The 27,625-nt window shown below is 52.2% G+C and overlaps 9 protein-coding genes across 9 annotated transcripts; 5 read left to right on the forward strand and 4 right to left on the reverse strand.

The window, feature by feature from the left end:
• Positions 1–1,434: 1,434 nt before the first annotated feature.
• PMZ80_007322 (uncharacterized protein) lies at positions 1,435–2,214 on the reverse strand (the record flags this gene model as incomplete). The annotated part of the gene is made up of 1 exon (XM_064875730.1): positions 1,435–2,214. The coding sequence occupies one exon, from the start codon at positions 2,212–2,214 to the stop codon at positions 1,435–1,437; it is 780 nt and encodes a 259-aa protein (XP_064728995.1).
• Positions 2,215–3,865: 1,651 nt separating this feature from the next.
• PMZ80_007323 (uncharacterized protein) lies at positions 3,866–4,314 on the forward strand (the record flags this gene model as incomplete). The annotated part of the gene is made up of 2 exons (XM_064875731.1): positions 3,866–3,935; positions 3,992–4,314. The coding sequence occupies 2 exons, from the start codon at positions 3,866–3,868 to the stop codon at positions 4,312–4,314; spliced, it is 393 nt and encodes a 130-aa protein (XP_064728996.1).
• Positions 4,315–4,603: 289 nt separating this feature from the next.
• On the forward strand, positions 4,604–4,867 carry PMZ80_007324 (uncharacterized protein; the record flags this gene model as incomplete). The annotated part of the gene is made up of 1 exon (XM_064875732.1): positions 4,604–4,867. The coding sequence occupies one exon, from the start codon at positions 4,604–4,606 to the stop codon at positions 4,865–4,867; it is 264 nt and encodes an 87-aa protein (XP_064728997.1).
• Positions 4,868–5,111: 244 nt separating this feature from the next.
• PMZ80_007325 (uncharacterized protein) lies at positions 5,112–7,232 on the reverse strand (the record flags this gene model as incomplete). The annotated part of the gene is made up of 1 exon (XM_064875733.1): positions 5,112–7,232. One exon carries the CDS (start codon positions 7,230–7,232, stop codon positions 5,112–5,114), a length of 2,121 nt encoding a protein of 706 aa, XP_064728998.1.
• A 1,874-nt stretch (positions 7,233–9,106) lies between these two features.
• On the forward strand, positions 9,107–11,555 carry PMZ80_007326 (uncharacterized protein; the record flags this gene model as incomplete). Its single annotated transcript, XM_064875734.1, has 2 exons — positions 9,107–9,483; positions 9,527–11,555. 2 exons carry the CDS (start codon positions 9,107–9,109, stop codon positions 11,553–11,555), a joined length of 2,406 nt encoding a protein of 801 aa, XP_064728999.1.
• Positions 11,556–14,010: 2,455 nt separating this feature from the next.
• Positions 14,011–15,430, reverse strand: PMZ80_007327 (uncharacterized protein; the record flags this gene model as incomplete). Its single annotated transcript, XM_064875735.1, has 3 exons — positions 14,011–14,281; positions 14,328–14,568; positions 14,623–15,430. 3 exons carry the CDS (start codon positions 15,428–15,430, stop codon positions 14,011–14,013), a joined length of 1,320 nt encoding a protein of 439 aa, XP_064729000.1.
• Positions 15,431–20,160: 4,730 nt separating this feature from the next.
• Positions 20,161–20,679, forward strand: PMZ80_007328 (uncharacterized protein; the record flags this gene model as incomplete). The annotated part of the gene is made up of 2 exons (XM_064875736.1): positions 20,161–20,364; positions 20,410–20,679. 2 exons carry the CDS (start codon positions 20,161–20,163, stop codon positions 20,677–20,679), a joined length of 474 nt encoding a protein of 157 aa, XP_064729001.1.
• Positions 20,680–23,223: 2,544 nt separating this feature from the next.
• On the forward strand, positions 23,224–24,193 carry PMZ80_007329 (uncharacterized protein; the record flags this gene model as incomplete). Its single annotated transcript, XM_064875737.1, has 2 exons — positions 23,224–23,378; positions 23,428–24,193. 2 exons carry the CDS (start codon positions 23,224–23,226, stop codon positions 24,191–24,193), a joined length of 921 nt encoding a protein of 306 aa, XP_064729002.1.
• A 1,288-nt stretch (positions 24,194–25,481) lies between these two features.
• PMZ80_007330 (uncharacterized protein) lies at positions 25,482–27,404 on the reverse strand (the record flags this gene model as incomplete). The annotated part of the gene is made up of 3 exons (XM_064875738.1): positions 25,482–26,081; positions 26,131–26,310; positions 26,355–27,404. 3 exons carry the CDS (start codon positions 27,402–27,404, stop codon positions 25,482–25,484), a joined length of 1,830 nt encoding a protein of 609 aa, XP_064729003.1.
• Between the last annotated feature and the right edge of the window lie 221 nt (positions 27,405–27,625).

Consider the following 27,625-nt stretch of genomic DNA (forward strand, 5'->3'; position numbering starts at 1 on the left):
AGAGGACACACAGCTTTGCTTGACATTGGTAATCAACATCACGACTTACTCGACTTCTCGTCAAGTTTGTCCTCAGCAGGCATAGCTCGCCCGTCAAGATTTGTGTTCGGTGTAAAGCGATATCCGAAGCCTGGTGTATACTCCTGTTCATCCACTGGATTAAGTGGATTCTCGCAGAGTTTCGCCAGAATCGGCATAGCTTCGATTTCTCAAAGTAGCTGAAAGCAAGGCAAGGAGTCTGGAGCTGGTACCCGTTGTCATGGCTTGACCAACCCCGAGAATGGTGGTCACAAGGAGAGCATGGCCTTGAACTCTCTGTTCGCGAATGTCACACTGTTCATGCATTATCGTAACTTGCGTAAGTGCAGACCTGACGTTTTGGATGAAGTGATGAAATGGACCCGACCGAGAGCGACAATTTATCCCGAGCGAAGTGCACACAAAGCCCTCGAATGTCTCACAACACACTGATCACCCCCTACACGCTTGTATCAGATACCCAGATGCAAGAGACTGGCGTCTAGATATGAGGATGAAGTAGCCGCAGAACGCAGTCCTAATGACCTGAGTCTCGTCGTCAAGTCGTGATGGCAGCAGCAGTCAGCATCTTGGCTCACGAGTACTGGCAGTCGCGGCTGAGGTGCTCCCTGTTGTTCGTATGGCTCACCGTACTGCGCATCATCTGAACCATGAGTTTGGAGTTTCCTTGCACTCACTTGCGAGCATATCTCGCATGCATTAGAGCATTCAAAGCGCTCGAGCATTGTACGTGGCTCAGTTGAGCTCACCGACTTCGCACCCAAGTGTACGCCAGCTCGAAGACAAGATCTATAGCTTTCGTTCGTGAAGCTATACCACCAAGCATCACATCTGGTCTTGCAACATTCCAACATGCCCTCAGCTCTCAATGCTGAGCCCCATGCAGGTTATCGTGCAATATTCATATCCTTGATTAACAGTCGGCTCCTCTCGGGTCAATGCGCTTCAGCTGCCACACAACAACACGAGGAGCTGTCGCATACAACTTCGCGGTCTGACCCTCTGGGTTGCTTCATTCTCGTTCATGCTTGGTCTTGAGATTGCCAAATTCATTCGCAAACGCACTTACTATGTGTGGCTCATTGACTTGATCAGCAGAAACGTCACTCCTAAACACCGCTCCTTCCACCAGTTACGGTTCCTGCGGCACGAAGAGAAGTAACATACAGAAGAAAGAGCTGGTACCAGGACTGGTTTGAAAATGGCGGCGGATTACTGCATTTAGGGTAGGTCTCACAGTCTTCAAGCTGCTCGGAACACGTTGAAGGTAAGAGGAAGAACGGATTTGGCACGAAAATTGAGCACTGCTAGTATTGACTACCACTGTTATCGCACAACTCTTACATCTGAGCATACTGTTCAAGGTCTATGGACTGCGCCTGGTTCCGAATCCGACTACGCCCCTTCCTCGAAGATACCATTGGCCATCTCAGCTAGACTTCCCATCGCAACCATCATCAGCTGCGGCCCAACACTGATGCGCGCCACACCGATCTCTTTCAGCTCTTTCATTCTCAGTCCATCCGCACTGGTCATTATGTATACGACATTCAGTCGGCCCTGAAAGGCCTCGTTCAGCTTCTCGACCTCTTGCGTCCTCACACCGCGTTGCGGTCCTCCCATCACGAATATGGTCGTCGCTCCTGCTTCGAGGTATGCATGCCCACGGGAGATGGTGTCCTCCAGCGTGCCGCCCTTCATTAGCGAGTCGCATCTGGCATTGACCACAAACTCCGGTACACCAGCTGCTTTGGCCACCTCGAGCACCTTCCCTACTCGAGCAACAGCATCGTCTTGACTATACTGACCGCCAGTCTCCTTGTCAACATCTTCAATGTTGACGCCGACCCCTCCAGCTTCGATTACAGCTCGCACCGCCTCCTCGAGCCGATCACCGTATCCATCTTGCAGATCGACAGTCAGAGGCTTGTTGTGCTTTTGTGCCACTTTTGCGATCTTGCGAACAGCTTCTAGGTTGGCTTCGAGCGTCAGTTTAGAATCTGTGGTCCCTGCTGCTTTGGCGATTGCATAGCTTGCTGTGGCGAGTGCTTTGCATGATGGCAATGGCGCGACTGCTTCGGCTGAAAGGATGTCATAGACATTGGCGAGGATGAGTGGCTGACCAGGGACATGGAGAGCTTTGAACGCAGCTGCAGTTTGGTTGAGGTCTGCCATTGTTGATGCACAAAGCCTTCTCGAGGAGATTGGAACACATCAATATATACATGATGAGAGACTGACTGACTGTCGCAGCTCCGAGTCCAATACCCTTTATGGTAGCACGTGTCGCTTCACCAAGCGAGCCAATCCACTTCCTAATCGGTCGTACAAGTTCGTATTCCTCTTCTGCCACGAATGCTGAGTCATTAGTAGAGAGGTCCTCCGCAGATGGCGCTCTGTGATTGGTCGTTTCCATTCCCCGGATCCTCTCGACCAAGTCCCAAGACATGTATCGCGGAATCCTCTAAGCTCTGGACACATTTGCGTTTTGAAGAAGGCTTCCGGCGAGGACATTACCTGGACGGCACATGGCCGCGGATCCCACGACCACGTATCTCTGAGAACATCAACATAATCCTTGCAAGGGGAAGCCACTAACGGCAGATATCGCAGTCACCAACAGTCAACAGCTAGCCTCGAGCAGGCATTGATAGCCACGCAGGCTTCAGCGGGAACCATTGGGGCGTCTGGTACCGTGCTGGCTGGCCCGGAATGACGAGGTTGTGGATTGTTAGAAGCAGCATCAGTCCCATGCCCTTCAGCTCGTGCAAGAGGTTCGCTCCTGTCAGTCAGCCACCTTTTCCACCAGTTATGCCTGGATGAGACCACGTACCTGTTTCTGCCATTTGGCAGGAGCTCAAGGATGAGTGAACAGATGAGGACGATAAGGATCACGCGTCTTGAGAACATTTAGGACTTCGTTGCTAGATAGACTGATACCGCAACCACAGTTTTTGGGCTTGAGAGAGTTAGCTTCATGGTAGGGAGCGAGAGTGCTTATGGCAAGGTGTTGTGGGCAGCTCATCCAGTGTTTGCAGGCATAGTCTCCCAAGTTGGCCAGCAGCACTCCCACCAGTTCCGCCAGTCTCCGCGCGGGATATCAAGCTGGCCGCTCGCGTCGCTTCAGGGACAAACCAGTACACTATGAGGAGCAGGAACCAGAGAAATATTTATCGATGCACTAGAGCCTGGACACGACTTTGCAAAACGTCAATAAGACTTCGATTTTGTTTCTGAGGAGGACGCCAGTGCCTATGAGTGTACTCGTGCTTAGATGTGACCACGTTGATATTCTAGGCGGAGCCAGTATTGTGGTGTTCTGCTACGAGTGACGGAGCAAATGTTTGTGCAAGCTACGATTGAGAACGTAAGATGTCATGGAAGGTCATCTTGCGCTGCCGCATTTATGATACCCGGTATGCCCGGACATGCCTTCCGCTCTCTTCTTCACAAATTGTGTAACGGCCTACTACGAGATGGTACAGATTCCGGCGAGATAAAGTAACTATTCAGCTGGTGAACACTTATTTATCTCTACCCGAGCAGCCTCTGTGCTTGCCCGGGCCTACAAGCGTGAAGTGAAAGACTCCGCATGGCTGACACATTCCACCCTCGGAGCCATTGCCTCATACCCCGATTTATGTGACATCATGCATAAGAGCAGCTTCCGCAGCTTGTCTGCTGCCAGCTTGTAGAGTACTCGAATAGCAGTTTAACCCACAGAAATCTCCGGACTTTGAAGCTTCCCATCACGGCGAGCTACAGCCATTTACAATCTACCCAAGGAACAAAAGCAATATCAGTTTGATATCTCGTCAAGCCCACAATGTCCGCCATACTCCGAAGCCTCGCCAGACCTGTGAGCGCAGCGTCTGTTCGGACAGCACCTCTGCGAAGTAAGTCATCTAACACTTCAATTCATTTTCAGCCATTTGGTTGACACTCACTCCAGGCTCATATCTCCTCCCTCGCTACTACGCCTCAACAACAAAAGGCGACTCACCCAATGCCACAAACATGGGTACCCCCTCACCAAAACCTTCCGACAGTCCTCAAGAGGGAGACATAAAGTCATCACGAGCTCAGGATGGTCGAGCACCACAGGAGTCTGGCAGTAGCGTGGCACAACCAGTATCTGAGGAGAACCGAGCCTCGGCCGGAACAGATGAGGAAGGCGGTGACCCTGCGAAGAGCGATCCAAGCAAGCCTGCAGAGCAGAAGAAGAAGGAGACGCTGAAGGAGGGCGAGAAGCCATTGGATCCTGCTGATAAGTAAAGAAGATGTAGCGAATGCATCTACAATCACACGCCCTCGAGTACCTCAGCCCCGTAATCTGTCCGCAGATATCTTATTTGGGATAAATTTGCAATGATATTCTATATTACCTGTCCAATTGACTGTCACATTACTGACCATCCACCCACCTGGTCGAAGATAGCACGCCTACGTGTACGTATGGTGCAAGACCGAATGATTCACAACAATCTCCCAGCCAGGCCTCTCAGTTGATCGTGCTTGTGCTCAATTACTGCAGCAGGACGCTAGCGACCAGAATGACACCTTGATGCGACCACTAACCCCTACCATCATCGACGTGGAAACCAAGACTGTGGTTGATGCCAGTGAAGAAGAGGAAATCGAAGGTGGCAGACAGGAGAGCCTGATTGTCGCCAACGAGGCAGACGCCACAAAGAATATCGCGGATGTTGAAGACGAGGATGAGAGTGGTAATGGTGACGTGCCCCGGAACTTCCAGAGAGGGGTACCCAAGGCATTGGTGATTTGCTTCCCGGTTGAAATTACGGACGAGAAGGAAGGCGAGACATGATATAGAGCTGGTGTGCTTAAGGATTATAATTTAAGCTATTCGGCATAAGCATATGCTAGCGGTATGCATGTCACCCTCGTCACGGTACACCAGCAGATGAAGTTTACGGTAATCATGTCTTCAGAATATCCATTAACATTTACGTAGAGAGTGTCTGGCGCCACTTGGTCGCATCAAAATGTCCTCCAAAATTCATGTCACATGAAGCATAAAACTGACCACCGAAGAAGACTTCCGATCCATCTCAAGCAAATGCCGGACGGCCGAACAAGTTGTACCTCTTGGCAGGATTCGTCCTGCAGTAAAGAATCGGTTCATTGAGCACTGAAGCAACGCTCGTCACACCCGTGGCACTGTACTTCGATGTGCAAGATGTTACTCTGGCGAAGGCCGAGCTCCATTGACCGTCCGAAGCGCACAGAGCTGGTGCCTTGCCAACACTCTGGTAGACAGCAGCGGCATAATCGCAGACCGCGTAGCATGCGCTAGCAACCACGACCTGTCTCTCTTCAATACCGCGTTCGGAAAGCTCTGCGCGTTTCGTGACTTGAGGCGGAGCTGAGCCGCTGTGCGAAGCTGATGGTGAAGACCATGCTGCCCATGTGCCTGAAACTGAAACTGTAGCGGTTACGGTGGCTGTGCTTGGGTTTGGGGCTGGACTGCACGATGGTTGGCCGTAGATGTCGAAGATGTCAAAGTCGAGGCCGAAGAATGTTGGGTTGAGGTTGAAGTAGTCATCGATGGGTGTCAACCATGCGCAGGTGTCGTTGACGTTCTCATAGTCCAGGTAGGTCTCGAGGGGTGGCAGGTCAGCTACCGGCCGGCATTCCTCCGGAGCGCAAACATAGGTATCAGCTGGAGGGTTCTGCTCGAAGTTGCAGCCTTCTCGCTTGGGGTGGCAGAGCTTTCCGGGTGGGCAACCCCAGAGGTAGTTCGATGGGAGGGGTGTGGGTGGGGTGTATGTAGGGTTAATTATGCGAGAAGGACAGGTTACGAGACCGCTCAAGGCTGATTCGGTGACTGAGACAGTTTGGGTGGTGTCGCGGACGTTGGTTATTGTGGCTGTTGATTCGTCGCTGACGGTTGCCGTTTGCTGGATTGTGATGGTGTTTACCACTGTTGCTGTTACGAAGACGGTATCTTGTACGGTCTCTTCCACTGTCTGGGTAATTGTGTTGACTTGGCTGATTGTCTGGAAGCTGGTCTCAACCACGGCAGGCCCTGAAACCGACACCGTCAATACAGTTGTCTCAACGACTGTAGGACCTGGTATCGGAGGTCCGGCGACCGTAGTAGTCTCGATTATTGTGGAGTCTGGAATTGTGACTGTTATAGCCGGAAGAGTGATTTGACTGACGGTGGTCTCGATACTCACTTCTGTGCTCGTTGAAACCGAGCCGGGCAAAGTCAGGGTCGTCGCTGGGCTTGTGATAACTGTCGTGACAAACTGAATGCTTGTGGTTGCAGGAACACTGATTACTGTACTCGAGATCTCGGTGATTGTTGTCGCAGGAATCGAAATTGTCGTTCCCAGCAACGACGTGGTCTCGGTTTCTGTAATTGTCGTTGCAGGAATCGAAACTGTCGTTCCCGGCAACGACGTGGTCTCGGTTTCTGTAATTGTCGTTGCAGGAATCGAAACTGTCGTTCCCGGCAACGACGTGGTCTCGGTTTCTGTAATTGTCGTTGCAGGAATCGAAACTGTCGTTCCCGGCAAGGACGTGGTCTCGGTCTCTGTGATTGTCGTCGCAGGAATCGAAACTGTCGTTCCCGGCAAGGACGTGGTCTCGGTCTCTGTGATTATTGTTGTTACAGGGCTCGTGATCGTCGTCGTCTCGGACTGCGTGGTCGTCTCGAACTGCGTGGTCGTCTCAAACTGCGTAGTGGTCTCGACCTGTGTACTGGTCTCGGTCTCTATGATGGTGGTCGAGCTTACTTCCGTCTCAACGACTGTCTCCGTTTGTGTTATCGTCGGTCCGGGCACTTCTTCGGTCACTGTATCATGCACTGTCGTTGGCGCGCAAGTCCAGTCAGACCACGTAGTGGATTCTGAGGATTTAGTGGGAGACGGTGTGGAATATGTTGACGGCTGTGTTGACTTTGGAGTCGTCGTTGTGGGAACTGTCGAAGGTTGTGACGGCTTGGGGGTAGTGGTTGTTGAATATGTAGAAGGCTGCGTCGACTTTGAGGGCGAGGACGTTTCAACAGTCGAGGGCTTTGTCGATGTCGGAGGAGGCGCCGTTGTCCAAGTAGAATACTGCTCTGGCTCCGTGTTGACAGATGTTGTATAAGTCCCATTACCTCCAGCGACAGCCAAGCCCAGGCCCGCACTGAAGGTGAGCAACGAAGCTGTGAGAAGCTTCATGGTCAGTTGCACGCTGTGAGAACAGTGGCCCCGATTCAGTAACGAAAGGCGGATGAATCAGTTGCCACGAACGAATGTAGGATGTACACGAGCAGATCTGCACGATAACCACAAAACCAGAGGTAGATGCATAGGATACCACGGCTTTCATATGGACGAATGGTACAATCCTTGAGCTTGCTCACCTAATCCCAGCACTGAGCTATGCCAGCTAGAGTGTATGCCCGGTAGCAACGAAGACAGGCTAACTCCGAAGGGCTTGGATTCATGGGTCCTTGGAGGATAGTCAGGTCCTGGGAAAGACGTGGCAGCGCAACTGCAGATGAGGTGGCTTGAGGTGGGCTCTGCGGTCTTTCGCGAGCAGCAAGAGGAGCCATAAGGCTGGCCTTGTGTACCAGATGGTATCATTGGTCAAAGAGGCATCTTTCAAGTCGTGCAACCGGTCAATGGTGGAACCTTCGTTCATTCCGTGCAGTGAAATTCGACAGCAACGGATTGCAGCCAAGTTGGGAGAGTGCCACGAACTCGCTTCTCTGTTTTGGTGAAGGCAACGAAGCTCGAGCGGCGCTACTCGAGTGTTGCTTGCGCAGTTGTGGCATCGTCTCGATCGCAGATGGTGCCGTTCATCATCTTTTGCGAGCAACGAGCAGGCCTGGTTGACGGAACGAAGTTGGATCGACAGAGACCTGTCTCACAAGAAAGGACATACGCCTTGCTCATTTTGTCGATAGCTTCCATAGTACGTAAACCTGGACGAGCTTAGAAGAAGCGAACCTATGAACAAGCATGGTGCCTTGAAAAGTACATGCAACCACAACGGTGACGGCGAACTTGGCGCATGCCAGCGGAAGGCCTGAAGCTGTCGATCTTTGCACTGTTCCTGAATCTGCTCCGCCGTAAGCTCAAGCCAGGCATCAATGGGTCAGCCATTATCACCATCTGGCGTTCGAGCAACAAATGTCTCTTTTTTCACAGACGAGAACGATGGTCACCCGGCATTCACTTCTGCTCGTTGGCGCATAAGATGAAAAGGACCGCAGTGATGAGACTGCGCGTTCGTTGAACGCAAGAAGAAGAACAAACGAGGACAACATGGTGGAGTTTGAGACATGTCTAACCTCATGCGCGATCTGCTATTCCTGGCCAGAAGATTGCATACACTAAACACCTCGTTCCTCCCTAAACCAGTCAACGTTACACTCGAGACCACAAAGACATGCAAGCGAGGGATCAAGCGAGGCGTCCGACCAACTTCTCTTGGGCTCTTCCCGATAGTCCTTCGCTGTCATGGCTCCACACACCGCTGCGTCCCGAGCTAGGGATGCATCGTCCGCCCAATCGATCCGGAAACCATGCTGATATCCATCCAACAAAGAGCCTGAACAACCACACATATGGTGACTAAAACGAAAGAAGCAGAGGGTCTTCGAAGCCACGATCATATGCCGATGGAAGCTAGCATCCCAGCCATGGGCGAAGTCCTCCGCAACGGGTTTTGGCTGATAGGCTGCGCTCAGGTTCACTCTGAGATCACGTTGCCTACTTGTTCCCGCGATTGCAATATCTGTCTGAGAGGTTGTTCGCTGTGCATGGAACACTGTGCTATGACTCTCTTTCTGTGACTTGACCGCGCTTCGGATCACTTTAGGTGCAACGGCTGTTGACCGTTGGCGCCCATCACAACTGCGCATAGCCGACGTCTGCTTTTTATTGCACAGACTGTGCTGCTCAGTGGTCCCGACGGCCTGGGCGAGCATCTTTGTACTGGTCTTCTGGTCACGACTCCTACATGCTCACTGCACACGATACCAGTACTGCACGATACCCATCGTTCGACTGCCCCTCCTCGATATCCAGGAAGACAAACAGCCACCATGGCTCACCTGGGCTTGCGCAGGCTGGTCGAATCAAGCCTTGTGTTTTCCTTCCTTCTTGCACGCCAGGCGCACGCCGTCACCAACATTGCGAGCTGGCAAGGGCTGCGAGGTAGTCAGATACAGTCAAAGATTGTGCTTGAAGGCGGTAGAATAACGAATGGCACCTTCAACAATGGCCAGTGGAGTGATACGGCCAGTGCCCAGCATTCATATGGCATCTATTACCAGATCGACCTTACCAAATCTTTTGATGCCTCTATCGACAGCACAGACGCCTATATGATACCCGGATTGCCAGAGACCTCAAATACCGACGCTCCCAACTATCTTGGCGGTGGCATGTTCCACAATGACTACCAGTTCTATACTTTCGGGTATGCACACCACTAGTTTCTGAATATTCGTTAACAATTCTAGTGGTCTGGCCGACAAACCTCCAATTGATGCCTCGACGGTGTTGCGTGGCGATGTTTTCGCATCCAATCCATCTGTCTCGAGATTCGACCAGGGCGTGGCCCCGAACCAGCAAACAGACGGGGTCTCAGACAACATAACGAGCGGGGCATATGCGAGCTCACCAGATCAAGGCCTGGGCTTCTACTTCAGTGGCATGGTTTCAGCGACACGTGCGCAGCTAGAGTACAATAGCGGTGACACCGAGGACAACCATCCAACGGTGACATCCGACACCTTCATCAAAGTTGACATGACGACTGCCAATGATGCAAACTTTCAATACATGGCATGGCCTGCAGGGTTGACACCACGTGCAGAAGGTGCACTTGTCTGGCTGCCGTATGGTAATCAAGGAGTGCTCATTGCGATCGGTGGTGTCGAAGTTCCTGGCGACCTCTTCCTCTTCCCTCCTCGCGAGACGAACGATGGTCCTTTCATGACCGAGCTGGCCATCTACGACATCAATGCTGATACCTGGCAAGTTCAGCAAACACGAGAAACCACGGAGAAGCCTACACAGCTTGCAAGCTTCTGCACGGCGGTGGTTCCTTCACAGGATGGGTCAGCTCACCAGATATTTGTCTATGGTGGTTACGATGGCACATACACAAGTGTTGATCCAAATGTCCGCGGCGATGTTTGGGTGCTTTCTGTGCCTGCCTTTCAGTGGACCAAGGTCGAAACTACTGGAAGAGACAACACTCATGCGCGACAAGGCAGTGTCTGCTTCTCACCAAACCCGACCACAATGATCACTGTTGGCGGTTCTGGTCAGCTAGGTGCTTCGCTGACCTCAGACACGATCATCGATGTCCTTGATCTGAACACGTTGGCGTGGACAGGCAAGTACAATGCGTCTTCGGATGCCAACTTCAGCTTGCCTGATGCCATTGTTCAGCAATTGAGCTATCCTAGCGCATCTGGGCCTGGTGAGAACTCGGGATTTGTCGGCCTCAATGGTACCCTCGATCAGTTGTTCTCGACACGGTATTCGGGCGAGGTCAAGACATACTATCCATACGCCTCTGCTAACAACACAGGAGGGAATAACCCATCGACCGTCACGCCTGTTAAATCTAAATCGAAGTGGAAAGTGCCCGTGATAGCCACGCTCTGCACAGTCGGAGGACTGGCCATCATTGCAGCATTGCTCTTCTTCTGTCTCCGCAGACATCGCAAGAACAAGCAAGGCGTCAATAAGACACAGCAAAGCCGTAAGAACGTCTTCTCTTGGCTCGGAAAGTCCTCACAGATCGACCCAGAGCCGGAGAAGTCGCATACCACGGACGACACTGTCGTGGAAAGCAATCCTGACCATCTCAATCAGAAGGCTGTGGACGGTGAGGTGTACGAAGCGCCCAGCCAAATGACATCTTCGGGCTGGAACTACGGTGTAACTGCACAAAATCAAGGTGCACCGGCCGAACTCATGAGTCATGTGCCACGAGAGTCGACATCAATCAGCAAGCATCCATACTACCCACGGAGTCTGTCCGGCGACCACATCGTTTCTGGACACAGCGGAAGTGTCTCACGATTCTCCGAAGGCTTGCCACAAGGCACTGCGGCGAAATCGCCGTACGAGCTATCTCACGGAAAGAGTAACGAAAAGTTGTCTGAGCCAAAAAGGCATAATGAACTCGAGGGATCGCAGCCTGACGACAATCATGGAGGCAGCCATGACGAAAGAGAGACAGGACTATCTCCTGCTACGGCAAGCAATCAAGGGCAGACGAGCATGGGGGGCATGTCGCCGAGTCCTATCACGCCAAGAGACCAGCGACCAGGTCACCATCGCAATGCGTCGAGCATGAGTAGCGATATGCCAAGTCTACCATCGCCACCTCCTGAAGAGGATGCGCGGAGGTCGCAGTACATTGACGCTATGCCCAACATGTTGTCGTCCCCGATTTTCACAACGGGAAGTGCGAACCAAGGGGAAGAAGGGCAGCAAGGATTGAAAACTGTACAAGAAGAAAAGCATACATAGTTATTGGTCGAGACATAGAAACAAGCATAATGATAAGTCGTGTTGAACTCCTTCACACTCTTTCCAGTGGTGGTGCTTCCCCCAGTGCGAATATCCAAACCTGCTCGAATATGCACAGACGTCTGATCGCCACGTTTCCAACTTCTCGCAGTTCCTGTTCTCGCCGCCCAGGAGTACGCCGTAGCCTCTAAAACAGTGGAATCCGCGTCGACAGCTCAATTTTCAATCCCTGCGCACCAAGTGCATGTCAAAGCTCGAGCTTTCCCTCCGAGACGGGTTGCTGGTTCGTGGTGCTCTAGCAGGTGAAGCAGGTCAGAGCTTCGGTTGCTGCTCTCTGGATTAGCTGAAATTGCAGAGTGCAATCGTTCAGCTGAAACCACTGAGGATTGAGGACTGGTGGTATTCACGGAAGTAGGCCACTTGCTGCTGCGCGCTAAGGTCCACGAGCAACGATGAAGTTCCGAGGTTGCCGATGTGCTTCTGATTAGTGATGGCTCGATGAAGCCGCAATTGACGTAATAAAACCTGAAGACTCGAACACTGCCATTAGCACTACAACCCAAGTGAAATGCAAACTCCGAGTACGACCTCTGTGCTCACGAGCACCTAGTTCAGCATCACCCAAAGTGTTCTCGGCTCTTTGAAAGTGCACGACAGCGCCTTGGGGATCGTCCTAAGCGGGATTCTGTTTTCGATTTTTATCAACTAAGTCGCGGGCAATGGCTGAGGAGTACGGAGGAGAACGGCGAAGAAGAATGGGAAGATGACGGCAAGGAAACGATGGAGAGATGACAATTGGTGAGATATCGGAGAAGACGGCGAAGGAGAATGGCGAAGGAGGATGGCAGAGACTTCGGCGGATTTGGCGAAGGAGTTTGGTGGAGGAGTTTGGCGGAGGACTTTGGCGCTGGAGCTTGGCCAAGGGCTTTGGCGGAAGAGATTGGCGAATTGGTTTGGTGGAGGAGATTGGCGAAAGAGTTTTGGCAATGGGGAAGGCAGAGGCTCGCGAACCGGGCTCGGACTGACATTGCGTATCGCTGTTCCGTATACACTCGAGGATACATTTGACGATAAGCGTGTTGTGAGCGGGCAAGCAACCATGGCAGGGCAGTCGGATCTGCCGAAACCTGGTGTAGTCGTAGGCGCTAAATCGCTGTCAGCGGCACATGCTGACACGAACTGTAGCTGCTGCTCTTGCCGAAGCCTAGCAATTGGCTCGAAGGAGCCGATGAGGCTCACAGTTGGGGCTGGTCTTCCTATCGTGCTCAAACTGCTTTGAAGAGTATGTCATTCCATTTCAGAAAGTACTGCCGATGTCTGCCTCTCGTCGAATGCTGCTTCTCTCTCGATGGCTCGCGTTATGACCTTTTCCTGCTCTTGACCCCTTCCCCGCTTACCATGCTTCTGCCCTGACCGACCTCAGCCTGCGCTGTTTGCTCTTGACCAGAATCCCATTTGACCTTTTCCGCCTCCATATCAGCATGTCTCAGCGGAAACTCGCGGCCAGAGACAGATCCGTGAATTCACAAGACCGTACTGTTCTCAAGCAAGGATAAGCAAGCTGCATATGCTCAGTAGCCCCTTGTCGCATAGCTTCGCGTGACGGTAGCCTCCCGAGTTCGAATTCGAAGCAGTATTTCAGGATCTGAGGAGGGGCATGGGATATGCGAGTCGGTGCTCTTTGTTGTCGCGGCGCTGATCACGAGGGTACCCAAATACGAGTTCGTAGCCTCATGCAGCCGTACGCTGCGGCAGAAGAAGTGCTGCCAGAGTGTGTCCCTGGGCTGGTGTCGAGATGCAGTAAGCCATAGCTGGTGGATATGTTTCTGTAGGCGACTTCGATTCGTCTGGCAAAGCATAGCCTAGACAATTAGCTGAGAGCAAAACTGGAGGCACATAGGTCCAGAGCATGATGGAAGCGAATGAGCAACGCCACTGGTGTAGCAATAAACGATTGATTCCTGACAGAAGAAGTGATTGAATAACGTTTTGTTAGAATCCTTGCGTTGCTTTCGAGTGACGGTTCCACGCGTTCTTGGGCATGAGCTAGATGAGGCAAATCATAACATGTCGATGTGAGCAGATGCAAGATGAAGCAAGCATAGCTGCATGGCAATATGTTCAAGTTGAGCGTCGTACCCTGTGGATAGAATGACCTGTTCGGGATTAGCTCGGGGCGGGACTCTGCATTTGAGTTGGAAGGAGCGGAGGCCTCTCGGGAATCAAAATCTCCGCCATCGAAAGAGCCTCAGGTCTGGCGTTGTTCAAGCAACGACGAAGGCTGGTGGTAACCGTCATTCGTTCCTGGTGATGCAAAGCGGTGCTATCAGGCCTTTGGCTTCTAATCCAAGCCTATCAATTCCTAGCGACGGAATCTCTTATGCCAAGGCAGAAATGAATAAAAACATCTCGATTGTCTATATACAGCCACATTCCCGCGTCATACTCTGGACCATCACAGCTTCGATTTTCTGACTGGGTCCAACAGATCCTTCATCTCCGACCTGGGATAATCTGGATTTAGCGATGAATCTGGCCGCTCCCGATCCCATGCCCACTTCTCCGTCAATTCAGAAGACAATGAACCCTCCAGCATCTGTATCACATACTTACCAAGCACTGGGAAGAATTTCCAGCCATGAAAGTTACCGCAGGTGGCAACGTAAAGACCCTCCGATGCTGAGTGTGGCGAAATGATGAAGTCCGAGCTGGTCGTGAAAGCGTCCCTTTTTCGTGTCAGTCATACATTCTTGCTGAAAGGCAGTGACCTACCAGCAGATACGGTGCTTCTCCATCTTCCAACTTGCACCATTCTTCCCGTAGAAGACACGATTGGCGTGGTTGATGTCTTCCTTCAATCTCCCTGAGACTTTCCACTGAGCATAATCTTGTTCCGGAGGTGGCATGGAGATATGGCGGCCAGGAATAACTTCTTGGGTGTTCTTGAATATCGTCTGTCCCCACCATTTCAGCTCTCTGTCCTTCGTGGGTGGAAGACTGCCAATGAATGGTCCTGTTTCTTGCTGTCAGCTACGGACGACTCATGGCGGACGCACATGGTCCCTACCTCGTTCCGCATCATATCCCTGAACACCAACTGGCATAGTGGCGAACTTCTCATATGACTTCTCATCGAGCTGCGTCATTCCTGTCGTGATGCCGCCTGCTACGATCCTGTCTCCAGCTCGAAGTCCAGGAAGACTACTGGCCTTCGCACTCATCTCCAACAACTTCGATGTGTATGCTCCAGTGGATAGGATGGTATGCGAAGCTGTCAGGGTTTCACCGTCCGCGGTCTTGAGTCCAGAACAACGACCACGATCGTCAATCTGCAACGAGGCAACCTCAGCCACGACATACTTGACCCCCAATTTCAGAGCTTCCGCAGTCACTGCCCGCAAACAATCGCCAGCAGCAGCCCAACCGCTGGTTTTGTTCACGAGCACTTCCTTGACATCAGAGTAGTCAGCATCGTCGAAGAGGCCACCGTACATCTTCCGAGCCTCGTCGATGGGCACAGCGGAGAGGTCAGCTTTGCGGCCGAGCTTCTTGTAATTGTCAAGAACGTCTTGGGCGTAGTCGCTTCGGCACATCCAGTAAATGCCAGTCTCGTGAAAGTAAGGCTTCCACAGCGGATCAGACTTGAAGATGTCTTGCGCTTCCAGCCCCAACTGGCAATAGACTATGTCGTCGTAGTCGGCACGTACCACCTTGTTCCAGTCCCATGAGGCCGCCACGCGACTGTCAGCGTCGAAAGCATCTCGGTCGACCAATGTTACAGACGCGTCAGGATACTTCTTGATGAGATAATAGGCCGTCGAAACACCAAACACACCTGCTCCGACGATGAGGTACGATGGTTTGCTGGGTGTCATCCTGGATGTAGAATGTCTTGACCTACCTGTCAATCTTGCCGCACATCTGCTGGCATATCTTCATGTTCATCGCACGTTGTTATCTACTCGAGGTCGTGAGCGGAACGCCGCTCTCGGTAGTGGCGCCGCGAAAGAGTTGGCGGTCATTATTCCCATTTGTAGAAAAGGCTTCCGCGCGTAGAAGGAGCAAAGCACAACTACGGTGCCGCTTCTTGACCTTCTGCGCACTTCCTCTGACGTAGCGTGATACTTTGTCAGGCGTGTTGTGCAGCAACTATGCATCGTTGACGATCCCAGCACACTGACACCACCTGGATCGGTTGCTCAAGTCACCGCAGTCATCGTCCACGGAACCACCTTTTCCTGCTTTCAGATCACCATGAAGCTCCAAGAACGGCAGGCTTCAGCAAAGCTCTACCAGACATGATCTTCCTCACAGCCAGCTCCCCGGACGCAGATTCTTCACATCCTACTTGATGCGATTCGACATCATGCAGCCGGCACTACAACAAACCCACATTATGGCCAGCAGCGACGGCTGAAGCGGAGCCGCACGGAGCTGCCCCCGTCCATGGCACTATCCCCACCAAATCTGACTTCCTCGACGAGAACCTCCACCTTCAATGACGGACCATTGCCAGCAGAAACGCCATTACAGGGCTGGGGTCAGCACCTGTCGAAGGCCATCGCTTGTTCAGAACGAGAACAATCTTCTGCCGAGAGCTCGATGAGGGGTCACAGTACGTTCGGGAAGAGCAAGTAAGAGTTGGGTGAAGCGATAGATCTTTTCGCAACGTCAATACAGTCCTTGTGAGTACAAATCAGGAACAGCCCAAGCTGCAACCGCTGACAGCCCTTACAGCTTTTGGGCTCGGCCACCTCCTTGTCTCGCATGTGGTGTACTCGACGGGCCTGTGCCGAGACCTCCTCGAATATCTGCCTCCCTCGGTTCCTCGAATCCTCGACCCCTCGATCCCCCGTCCCTCGAATCCTCGAATCCTCGACCCCTCAGTTTCTCGATTCCCGGTCCCTCGATCCATCGCCTCTCTATGAACCGGTCAATCCACCTTCGAAAGCAGTTCGCGCTCGTCCTTCAATACATGTGACCAATGTTCGGATCAAGCAAGTCTGAGGTTGGCTTTTTGCTCTGTCAGCCTTCTTAAATGCACCACCTTTCCCCGAAGGCATACAGTGGCCTTACTTGGACATAGCTACACTATCTGGCCAAGCCGCGCTACGTGGAGGACGCCGCTCGATATCGCCTTGACAGCCATGATATTCAGCCACATGCGCTAAATGACCAGGTCTCCTGGGAGGTCCAGCGAAAGGTGCGTCGGACGAGCACAACCGACGAGGTCAGGATTGCGCACGCGTACGGCAAACCTCGATTACGAGCCTGAGTAAAACAGCGCTGGAGGCCACGACGAAGCATTTGCTTGACAACAATCAGCAGGACGGCAGTTCGATTTTCTTGGCTTTTCTCGGCCCATCGGCATCCGCAAGCAAATGCTCACGCATCGCTCTTGCACTCTCTTCCTCCCACCAAAGCTTGTACAGCTCGGCCAGCGCAAGGATTGTCATCCGGTCTCGAACCAGGGAGCTATCACAACCCAGCGACTTGCGCGCTCCTCAATTGCGAGTAGCTCTCGCTTCGCAAAAGAACATACAGCACCACGGAAACGATTCTCGAGTTCGACAGGCGCCTCAAAAGCATTGGTACAATCGCAAGAGTCTGGCACAGCCTTGGACATATCTAAATATCAAGAAGAGCAGGTAGAACAGCCTGCAGCCTCAAGCTGGGGGGTTCGGCAAGATTGCTTGGGAGGCCTTGAACGTTGCCAGAGGAGAGCCGCGGAAGCTGGAAGGACAAGGACGATCTTGGCTGCGTTTTGCAAGAGCCAGAAGTTGTGGACGAGTGCAGCGACACAGGAACTCGGGGACCCTGCTTGGGCGTGGCCAGTCCAACAGCTCTCACCTATCTTTCTATCCTGAAGGACCATTCGGTGCTCAAACTACCATCATGTACCAGCTTCCAAACATTGCTTGATTTCCCAACTCATGATCCTAGATCTCACAACCACAACCGGTGCTCGTTAACAGCGTGCAGCTTGAACAACATGGCCGATAACCTTCGTACCTGCTCAAGCATCTGTTCCACAGATCAACAGATTCTAGTCGGCATCTCCATCATCTCACGTATCTCCCGTCCGAAGCCCCGTACCATTCATCACCTCAAGGACAAGAGCATGGCATGACAGTCAGTGGCGGAGCAGGAGGAGGGACGCCATACACAGATACCTCGAGGTCGTTGATGTCAAGGAGCTCTTTCTGTGATGCATTCGGGAAAACACGAGCAGGACTCTTTGCAACATTGACCAACAGCATTCGGGTCAGAAGATGGTTTACAGATTGCCATCGTTGTGCTCCGGGCGTCATTTGCCCTAGCTCAGACCTGCCGAGCACCTCAGCAAGTACTTCACGTTCCGCTTGGTTTTGGCAAACACGTTCACTTGGATCCTGGAAGCCAGGCATGCAAGCATCACATCGCCTGGTTATCATCGCCGTGAAGCTGTTTAGTAGCATGCTCTGACCGGCTGCAAGCGATATGTGGACTCCCGTGTGGAAAAGTCATGACACTGCGATCACCGCAATGACATCTAGGCTGCAGCTACGTTCTGCACGGCCATGTGGGCACGAGTCAGGACGGTATTTCAAGAGCACATCGCATCTGGAACGGCAGTCGCAACTCGATCCAACACTAGTCCAATGGGCTGCCTGCGCTCTCTTCATCTTCAATTCCGTCCTCGATGACAGCTATCTCCTAGGCTGACTCTGGTTTGATGTGGCTGAAGTGGTTGAGCGCGCGTGGCAATTTACTATGGCTCAAACGTGATGGATGCGCGTCGATGAAGCTATGTAATGGCAATGATAGAAAGGTACGGGTGACGAAGATCGCGTGAACGACGGGAACAAACCAGGGAGGAAAAACCTTATTTGCTGGTTGAGGAAAATCTGCTTTTCCAGAGGTGCGCTTGGCAGGTTGACTTTAGTGAAGGTACTATTTGAATGATCTCAGGTAGGCAGTCACCTGCGCCTGCACCTGCAGCTGCCTCGCGCACGTTACAACTTCTTTTCTGCAAGTTTCTTCCTTCGTTCTTCGTCTTTACCTTCAACAACGCTCCTCGCCTCACACATCTATTCACCAAAATGACTCCTCCACCAATAACTCATCATCAATGCCTCCTCTGCGGCTGGCCTTCGCCGTCTCCATGTGGGCATTGTTCCAACACTTGCTCTTGCACCGAGATCTGTCGAAAGAACGACGGACCGCGCCACGAACCAGCATGCGAACCTCCACCACCACCACCGACCTCCACGAGCTCGCCGTTGGTGCCCACCCCAGAGAATGTTTCTCACCCAGATGCAGCAGCCCTGACCTCGTCGTCGATCAGAAATCCAGAAGAACCGACGCAACCAGATCTACCTCTCGCTTTCCGACCTCCACCCGTCCCACAGCCAGAGGAGCCTCTCTACCGATGCGAAGACTTTCAACCTGCATTTTGCCACCAAGGAAGAGCACGATACCTATGTTGAGAATCTTAGCAAAGCCTGCGAAAGGTCCTTAGGCAGGGGCTCAAAGTGCAATAAGTGGCTTCAGTGTGGGAAGCGCTTCAAGAAGAAGTTCGCCTGTCATCAGTACAAGCTCGGCCAGCCATGCAGTCACGTTGACCACGATCTTCCCGGTGCTACTCATCAAGTATGGACACACACTTCGTTCAAGTGCAACGCTCAGGATGGCCACGAATGCAACGTCACGCAATGGGACTACAAGGATTTGCCGGTGAAGTGCTATCAGCTGGTGGAGGTCTTTCATGCTCGACGAACGTGCAAAGGCACAATGGTTAGCAATCAGTGCGAGCATAACAATAGATGCTTCGGTGGTCATGATCATGCCGACGCCCGAGCGGCTGCTACTCATCGAGGATGAGTCACAATGGAGAGTGTTTGTGGGGAGTGATGTGCTTGATCGCACGGGCTGTGTCCCGGACCTCTCGACCTTGCAAAAACGGCAGGATCTCATGAGATGTTTCCCAACCTGATCGATCTCGCAAAGCAAACTTCAAGGCACTCATTTGTCTCCATATCATTCTTGCTTATTGTCTCTGCACTTTCTCTTGCCGCTGCCTTATACCAACAACCCCTTGAGTTCCCAAGGTCTCTCCTCGATAGAAATACTCACCTTGACCGAGGACAAGAGCTTCCTAGCTATGGAGACTGGGTATAACATAGTGACAAGATTGGCCACATCTCCGCTCCATCAGTGTCAAGAGTCTTCCGTCGCAAGCCGTTGCTGGAACATCATTGCAGAACAGGTCGTCCAGCGCAGGCGATTGGAACGTTCAGAAAAGCCTTGCTCTTTGCGCGTTCCTGTCTTCGACACTGACAGATCATCCTATGCACGCAACGTCCTCGCTTGTGCAGCCATGGTCCGGGCCATCGCAGCCTCTTGTAGTCGCATCTCACAAGTCACAAGTCACATTATCCTTGCCTGGTCTTTGTTTATCTGTTTCGCGTTTTGACGCATCCTCTGCTGCTTCTTACACAATGCGCAATCCTGCCGCAAACGGTTCGCTTGACATCTCATTGTTCATCTGAACGCTGCATCTTGTCAGCCTCTCGCACTTTTGAGTTACCTGACTTCGACTTAACAACGGTCATTACCACTAACCATGCATGCCAATTATCTTGCTGCCATCACAGGCCTTCTCACATGCATTACGCTAGCCAACGCACAGGCGCCCACCCCGGGTGCAGTCGTCAAGCTATGCTACGCCAAGGACCTGGGCAGTAAATGCACAAATCGTCAGTCAGACTACGGCGTGTGCCAGGACTTTGGAGACAACAAATACGCCGACAGAGGCTCAAGCTTCGGCGTCAGTTCTTCCCAGCTCAACTGTGTGCTAGCTAACTCTTCGCAGATAGACGACTTGTCCCAATGCCGACTCTTCAACAAGCCCGCCAGTGACGGTTGCAAGGATCCATCGAAAGAGGAGGAAGGCAATACAGGGAGGGATGAAAGACGGGCGACCCCCTGGATAGCCGCCCCCGGCAAGATGGAGTTCGTCACTCCAGTGCAGTGGAGGAGCTTCAAGTGTGAGAGTTTATTCCACGATATGGGAAATCCGGTCACGGCGTTTTGCAGTGAAGAGCACTTCTGTAACCCGGCCGGAGGTGCTGGGTGGGATTAGAACCTGCATAGCGGCTGGGTCGATTGTCGCACCACGGTGCCAGTCAATCATGAGAAGAGCTAGGTAAGATAAGAGATGGAGCCGGTAGATGCAATGCTGGGTGCATATTTGATCGATTGGCGCGGCCAATTCAACGACCGCTGTTTTTCATACCATCCTCGCAGGATCGGGCTGTTTGCCTTGATGATTGTGCCTCCCCGATATCCACGAAGTAAATCGTTCCAGGATTGTAACAGCATGCCTATTAGATGTGTTTGGACGGTCAGTCTCTGTGACCGTAGATTGCTGGAAGTTAGGAACACCTTCATCGGTACCAGTATTATCACCGTATGCATCTGATACGGTGGCGCCGTTATACCCCCGGCTCTCACGATTGCTTCTAGCTTGCTTCGTCTTCTCATCGGTTGCCGGGATATGGCTTGTCCTACTTGGACATTTGTTGTCTTCTGTGGGTTGCAAGTCGGAGTCTCTGGCGCGCCTCGTACTCTCGACATCGTGTGCCATAAGTGTGCCTGCAGCCCTAGATCCAGAGATGGGCGACTTCCAGTGATTCATGAGATGTGCGGTAAGACCAATGAAGATGGTGCCACCAACGACATTTCCGCAAACCGCCGCAGACTGATTGTACCACAAGCGACCGATTGACGATTCAGCTCCGTACATGAGACTCAGAGACGTAAAGAACACTGTTGTCAAAGTCAGCTTGAAGAACATCAAGCAGCATGCAAACTCACTATTCGCAACACAATGTTCGAATCCTGCAACAACGAACATAACAACTGGGAACCAGAGCGCAATGATCTTGCCTGAAGCTCCACGTGCTGCAATTCCAAGCATATATGCCATGCACACCATGGTATTCGCTGGGATTGCTCTTAGGAAGATCTCGCCCCAACCTGTATATTAGCGGGTCGTCATTGTATGGGAATCACGAATACTCACTTAAGGATTCAAGCTTGGTATGGACCAGCTCGTTGAGGAAGCTCCGGTATTGGTGATGATCAAAGAGTCCTGTGAGGTAGCCGAAGAAGTATGCAACCAGGAGAGTGCCGGCCCAGTTGCCGATGTAAACAATGAACCAGTTCAAGAGGAGGGACCTTAAGGAGATGACTCGGTTGTAATAGCCTACATACTTTCAGCCTCCAATCGACAGGGGAGTTTCTGGCGAACCTACCGATCGCTAGAACCATGGTATTTCCTGTAAAGAGGTCTCCTCCAAACATAACAATGAAGTGCAGCCCTGGAGAAATCAGCGAATGAACCTGCGAAGTAAGCACATTGGAACTCACCAAAAGCGAAGAATGTCCCTATCAGGAACTTCGGCAATGACACCCACTCGCTTCTGACCGCTTCAGGTACACCGCCAGCAGCGCTCACGGCTGCGAGACCGCCTAAACCTACCCAGAAGCCTGCCATCATGCCGAGGAAGAGCACCTTGTCGGGTGGATTGGCAATCTTGCGCGTGGCATTGAACAATACCGCATCTTCAAGGAGTGCCCCTGAGAGCATTTCCGACGGTGCTGGGTGAAGCTCTGCGGGGGTTGGCTCTGTTGAGCTCCAGTGTAAGCGGTGCTTTCGATGGGTTCGGCGTTGTATTCGGGGGGATTTCATTGTGTAAACGAGGGTTGAGATGTCTTCCTGTGCTTGTGTGTGCAGAGTCGAATCAGTGTATGTATTCTCGCAGACGAAATGCTTTCAGGCCTCGTCACTGTAGTTGATGGTGATTGTAAGAAGGAGCAAGGGCTATGGTTCACAGGATGCTGATTGATATTAATTGAAACGTAGTTGCTAATGGGTATCGAAATGTCTCATGGTCGGAGACGGCGAGCATATCAAGAGACATGGTTACTGAGCACTCCAATCGTCGATTCTTTGGTCTTCCATTGATAAGTTGAAAGCAGGAAAGGATCCCGAATGAGACCAGTCGCGCGTATTGTGCTTCGCGAAGCCACGTTGCCCTATCATTCAGGTTGCGGTACACGGTCAGTGCCGAAGCCATCGGTGGCTTAGAGATAAGCATCCGGTCTGGACACAGAACACGTGAGCGGAAAGAACAATCATGCCACTTCTCTGGCCTTGGCGGCAGGGGTGGCTGAGCCCGCAACGTTTATCATTGTGAACATCAACAGTGGTCTCTCGCCTGAACTAGACGAGGTGTGCTGGGAGTTGCGCAGGGACGACTCACTAGTTCAGAAAGCATGCAAGGTACAAAGTTGTCTAGAGCACCGATTCTTCGTGGCTGTGAAGTTCCCCTGATTGGGCTTTCACATGCTGGCAAAAATCGCTCGCTTAGTTCTTGGCAATCGCGATGACAAAGATGGCATGCTCGGGCCTTTCCGCTAGTGAGGACAAGGAGCTGAAAGTCACCTCACTCTAGACTGAGTTGATTGTGGTCTGAGTGAAAGGCATCCTCCCCTGCAGGATAGATATGGAACGATGTACTGTACAATATATCAGCGCAACCATGCGACGTCTGGCAATCGCTCGCCAAAACCATAGCAGCCGAAACAGTTCTGTACTGAACTCACATATTCAAGCTCGACAATGTTCTCCTCACGTATCGCTATTCTCGGTGCCGGGTCGGTCGGGTCAGCGATCGCATACTCCTTGATAATCAATCCAGTATGTAGCGAAGTCTTGCTCGTTGATCCCCAGACAGAAGTCAGAGATGCTCAAGTAGAGGATCTCGGTGATGCAAGGTAGGCATGCATCAGCTACCCAAGCGCGGACTGCTGACCCCGAGTCTAGTTTCGCCGGCGTTCGCGTTCGCGCCGGAACCCACAAGGAAGCAGGGCAATGCTCTATCGTCATCATCACTGCAGGTGCGAAACAGAGACCTGGAGAATCTCGAACCGATCTGCTTCAAAGGAATCTCAACATCCTTCACAGCGCCATCGAAGATATGAAACCGTTTCATGAGGACACCGTCATCCTATTGGTCGCTAATCCTGTTGATGTGTTGACATACTTCGCGCAGCAGATGGCCGGACTGCCAAAGGAACAAGTTATCGGCAGCGGCACATTCCTGGATTCAACGCGGCTGAGAGGTATCCTAGCACGAAAAGTCGACCTTGACCCTGCCAGCATCCATGCTTATGTCATTGGAGAGCACGGAGACTCCCAGCTCGTTGCATGGTCGACGATCACTGTGGGGGGTGCCTCGTTGGAGAACGAGCTTCGCCAGCGAAGCATTGATCTTGACCGCAAGGCTGTAGCTGAGGAGACCAGGGATAAAGCGGCGAAGATCATCAAGGCGAAAGGGGCGACCGCGTACGGTATTGGAGGAGTTGCGGCAATCCTTTGCAAGAGTATCCTTTTCGATGAGCGCAAGGTTCGGCCTGTCAGTCATTGGAATGAGGAGTTGCAGTGTTGTCTTAGTTTGCCGGTCGTGCTGGGGAGGAAAGGGATTGTGAGGAACCTGAGCATCGTGTTAGTGGAGGAAGAGAAGGCCTTGCTGGAGAAGAGTGCTGGGACATTGCGAGGGTTGATAGCGACGGCGGGGGGCAAAGAGTAGGGGAGCTAGTCAGTCGTGCAAGAGATTACTCTGAGGTGCAGTACTGCACATCCCGTATAGTAGGACATTCCGGAGTCTAGGCGACACCAGAGCGAGGAATAGGAACCGCATCGACGATGTGAACCAGCCTCATCACAGCTGTGCCTCTCCTGGTCTCCGCCACATCGGAGCGATGTGTAAGTCTCGTGCGGCGTCTCTCCTCAGGCAGTTCGTGATGAGCTGAAGGTGAGAGCCAGTTTGATCTTAGCCAGCAAAAGCAGTGCCTCTCAACGCGCAGTTATTTGCTATGCGGGCACGGTGATATTGCTCTTATTCTGGCTGTGCCCGTATTGTTTCTCTCGGCCGGTGCGGATCATGGGCGAACAATGTGGGAATGTGGACGCAGGCAGAGCGATGAATGGATGGCTCGCAACTGACGATCGACAAGACTCGATCAGCCTCAAGGCGAGGACGGTTGGTGGAAGAAATCAGATATTAGCCAGCAGAAGCAGCAGGATATTCCACCTCGGCCGAAAGATTCGTCGGCGCAACATTCTTCCGCCTTACCAGCTGTCTTTCGCATACCCCAGGCATTAAAAGACTAGGAATCACAGGCCTTGCTGTAGCTTCCTCAACTGATACCTGCCACAATGTCGGCCGCGCTACTTTACAAGACTGCTGCGGCGTTGTATGTCGCTACAGTGCCTGGCCATATTGTAGGTACAGAATCCCCCTAGGCAAAGTCCTGAACTTCTTTCCACCTCCACTTCTTGCTGACAGAGATGTTCTCCGCAGATCATGGGTCGTCAAGTCGTCTACCCAGCACTGGCGAAGATTCCGAAAGCTGAGACGAATGACAAGATCGGCGAGAGAGGTGCCGATAACTGCTGGGGCTTCGTTACTACCTCCTTGGCTGTTAGTGGTATGTTCATGTTCGAACTTTTGCTTCAACGGCACGATAGCTAAAGGAGGTGCAGCACTTTTACACTACCAGTGGTCGAGAACTTTCGGTCCGCAGACGATGGAGGAGATAGTGATTCTTGTGCTGACCAACGGCCATATCTTTGGTAATGCGGTTAGGTATTTGCAGGTGGGAGAGGTTAAAGCTGGTGGTGCGATGATGGCGGCTTCGATGGTTGGTACTGCGGCGTATCTTTTGCAGTTTTATGGGAACTGAAGGAGAAGTAAGGCCAAGAGCTGATTATGAACTCATGCATTCGAGAAGTATCAGTATAAACAGTCTTCGAGGTAATATCGTTGCTGCAGTGCTCGAAATCTGCAGGCCAGATCTATCTCTTCTCTGACCAGCTCATTTGCTGTCCCTGACACACCCACCGCCAATCCTGAACGGGTGCGCCTCGGTATTGAACACCCATTCATCCAGGCTAATCATATTTGCATCAGTGAAGCTCAAGTACAGATACTTCAGAACCTCCGCAAAGTAGAAGCTCGGCAACTCGGGCTCGAACAACGTTGCGGGCTGATCGACGTCCATGATTCCTGCATACACGATACCTTGTGCTGCGTCCATCGACGCCTGTATGCTGTTGAAGATCTGCCAGTTCCAATCCGCGTACATCTGGTCGCCGGTTAAGCGGAGAGCGTACCAAATCGATTCGATTGATTCGGGGTATGAGTCGTACTGCGTCTCGAGGATGAAGTAACTTCGAGATTGTTGGCTGGCTTGGTATGTGGCGTTGTTGGTCCAGGATTGATTGTAGGTGTGTCCTGGGGCGTCGAACCAGGCCCATTGATTTGGACCGAGACCAGAGACGGTGGTGTTGTAGAGATGGTAGCAGGACTCCGTGACGCGGAGAGCGAGATCTGAGAAGGAAGAGGCGGAGGATGGGAGGCTGAGGTAGGAAGCTGCTTTGGCGCCGAGGAGGATGTTGCCGCCGGCGAAGCAAGCCTGGGATTATCTGTTAGTGGCTGTGACGATTGTCGGGGATAGTACTCACGTAGTCATCCATGGAGAATTCTTTCGAGCCGCAAACATCAGCTTGAGTGAGATATGTCAGGTCCGGAGCGTTGTACGGCGAGAGAGCAATGTTGGCTTGACTGCTTTGGACGAGGTTGTACCAGAAATTGAGGTACTGAGGGTCTGCAGACGTATCGTATATTGGGACTTTGATGAGATACTGGGAAGAGTGAGCATAATTCTTATCTGAATCAACTAACATACCTCAAAGAAGCTATCAACGCCTGCTCTCCAGCCGAAGTCGTATGTTAGGTAGTCACCAGTGTCAAGATCGAGCTGCCCGCCTGGCAGGTTCGGGAAGATCGGGCTATACTCGCGGTCGAAATTGACAAGGTACTGCGTCGCCCGATCGGCGTACGCTCGATATGTTGGATCACCAGAAAGGTCGGACAGTCGGTAGTACTCCAAGATGAATGTGCCACATACCGCGAGGTTGCTGGAGTTGTAGGTCTGGTTGTTGATGTCATTGACAAAACTATCGGTTGGAAATGACTTATTGCCCCAGTGGAGTTGCTCGGCAGGAAGTCCAGTAGGAGTATTGAAACGAGGACCGAGTTGATCCGCGAGAATGATTGCCTGATGAAGAAGTGTCTCAACCTGTGCCTGATCGTAGATGCCGGTATAGTCACTTGTGAGAAGATCGTAGGCTGAGAGGAGTCCTCCGAGATATCGGATTGTGGTTTCGAAGGCGCTGACTGGTTGCTTGCCGTTGCTGTAGGTGAAATCAATGGACGCAATGTGTGAGAGCTGAGACTCGACGATGTCAGTCAGATTCATAATGATGGCTGTATCAAGAGAATCCACAATTGTCACACCCCAGCCTCCGAAGTCATCAACGCAGGTCTTGTTTGTGACGAAGAGTGAGTCGTGGCCGAAGCAGTATTGAGCGTATTGATCCCATGATCGGACATATGCTTGCTTGACGGCATCAGCTCGAGACGGATCGCCAGACGGAGTTGCTTGGACTTGTGGACATGTTGGTGTGGATGTCTGTATGGTGGCGCTGGACAGACCATAGTATCGAGACTCTGACGGTACTGGACGGCAGCCCAAGAATGTGTTCGATGTTTGTGGAGGTGGCTCAGACACCGAAGGACTCGGGTAAACTGTGCTGTTTGTTGGTGCTGGCCATGATGGACGCGTTTTGTGCTCAGTCCACGACGCTGGGTATGTGTGAGCGTCTGTCCACGTTCCTGTTGGGTGTGCTGAGATGACGGTGGTCACAATCCAGATGAGAAGTGTAGTTTTCCGCATGGCAATCGTCAAGTCGAGTTGGCAGTCAAGAAGAAGGAGGACCGCATTGCTCGTACATGAGGTTGGAAGACATGTTGGGCTGATGTTGCATCGACGAGCTCGATGCTACTACCCGGTCGATCTGGTGATCTACACTGCTTGTGCCTTGAATGGACGCAGCTCCGACCAATTGGCAAGCGGATCGTCGACACCAGATAGCCGCGATGCATGAAGCTTATTTG

This window comes from Knufia obscura, assembly GCF_036327395.1.
Source record: "Knufia obscura strain CCFEE 5817 isolate CBS 148926 chromosome Unknown scaffold_8, whole genome shotgun sequence".
Classification (NCBI taxonomy): domain Eukaryota; kingdom Fungi; phylum Ascomycota; class Eurotiomycetes; order Chaetothyriales; family Trichomeriaceae; genus Knufia; species Knufia obscura.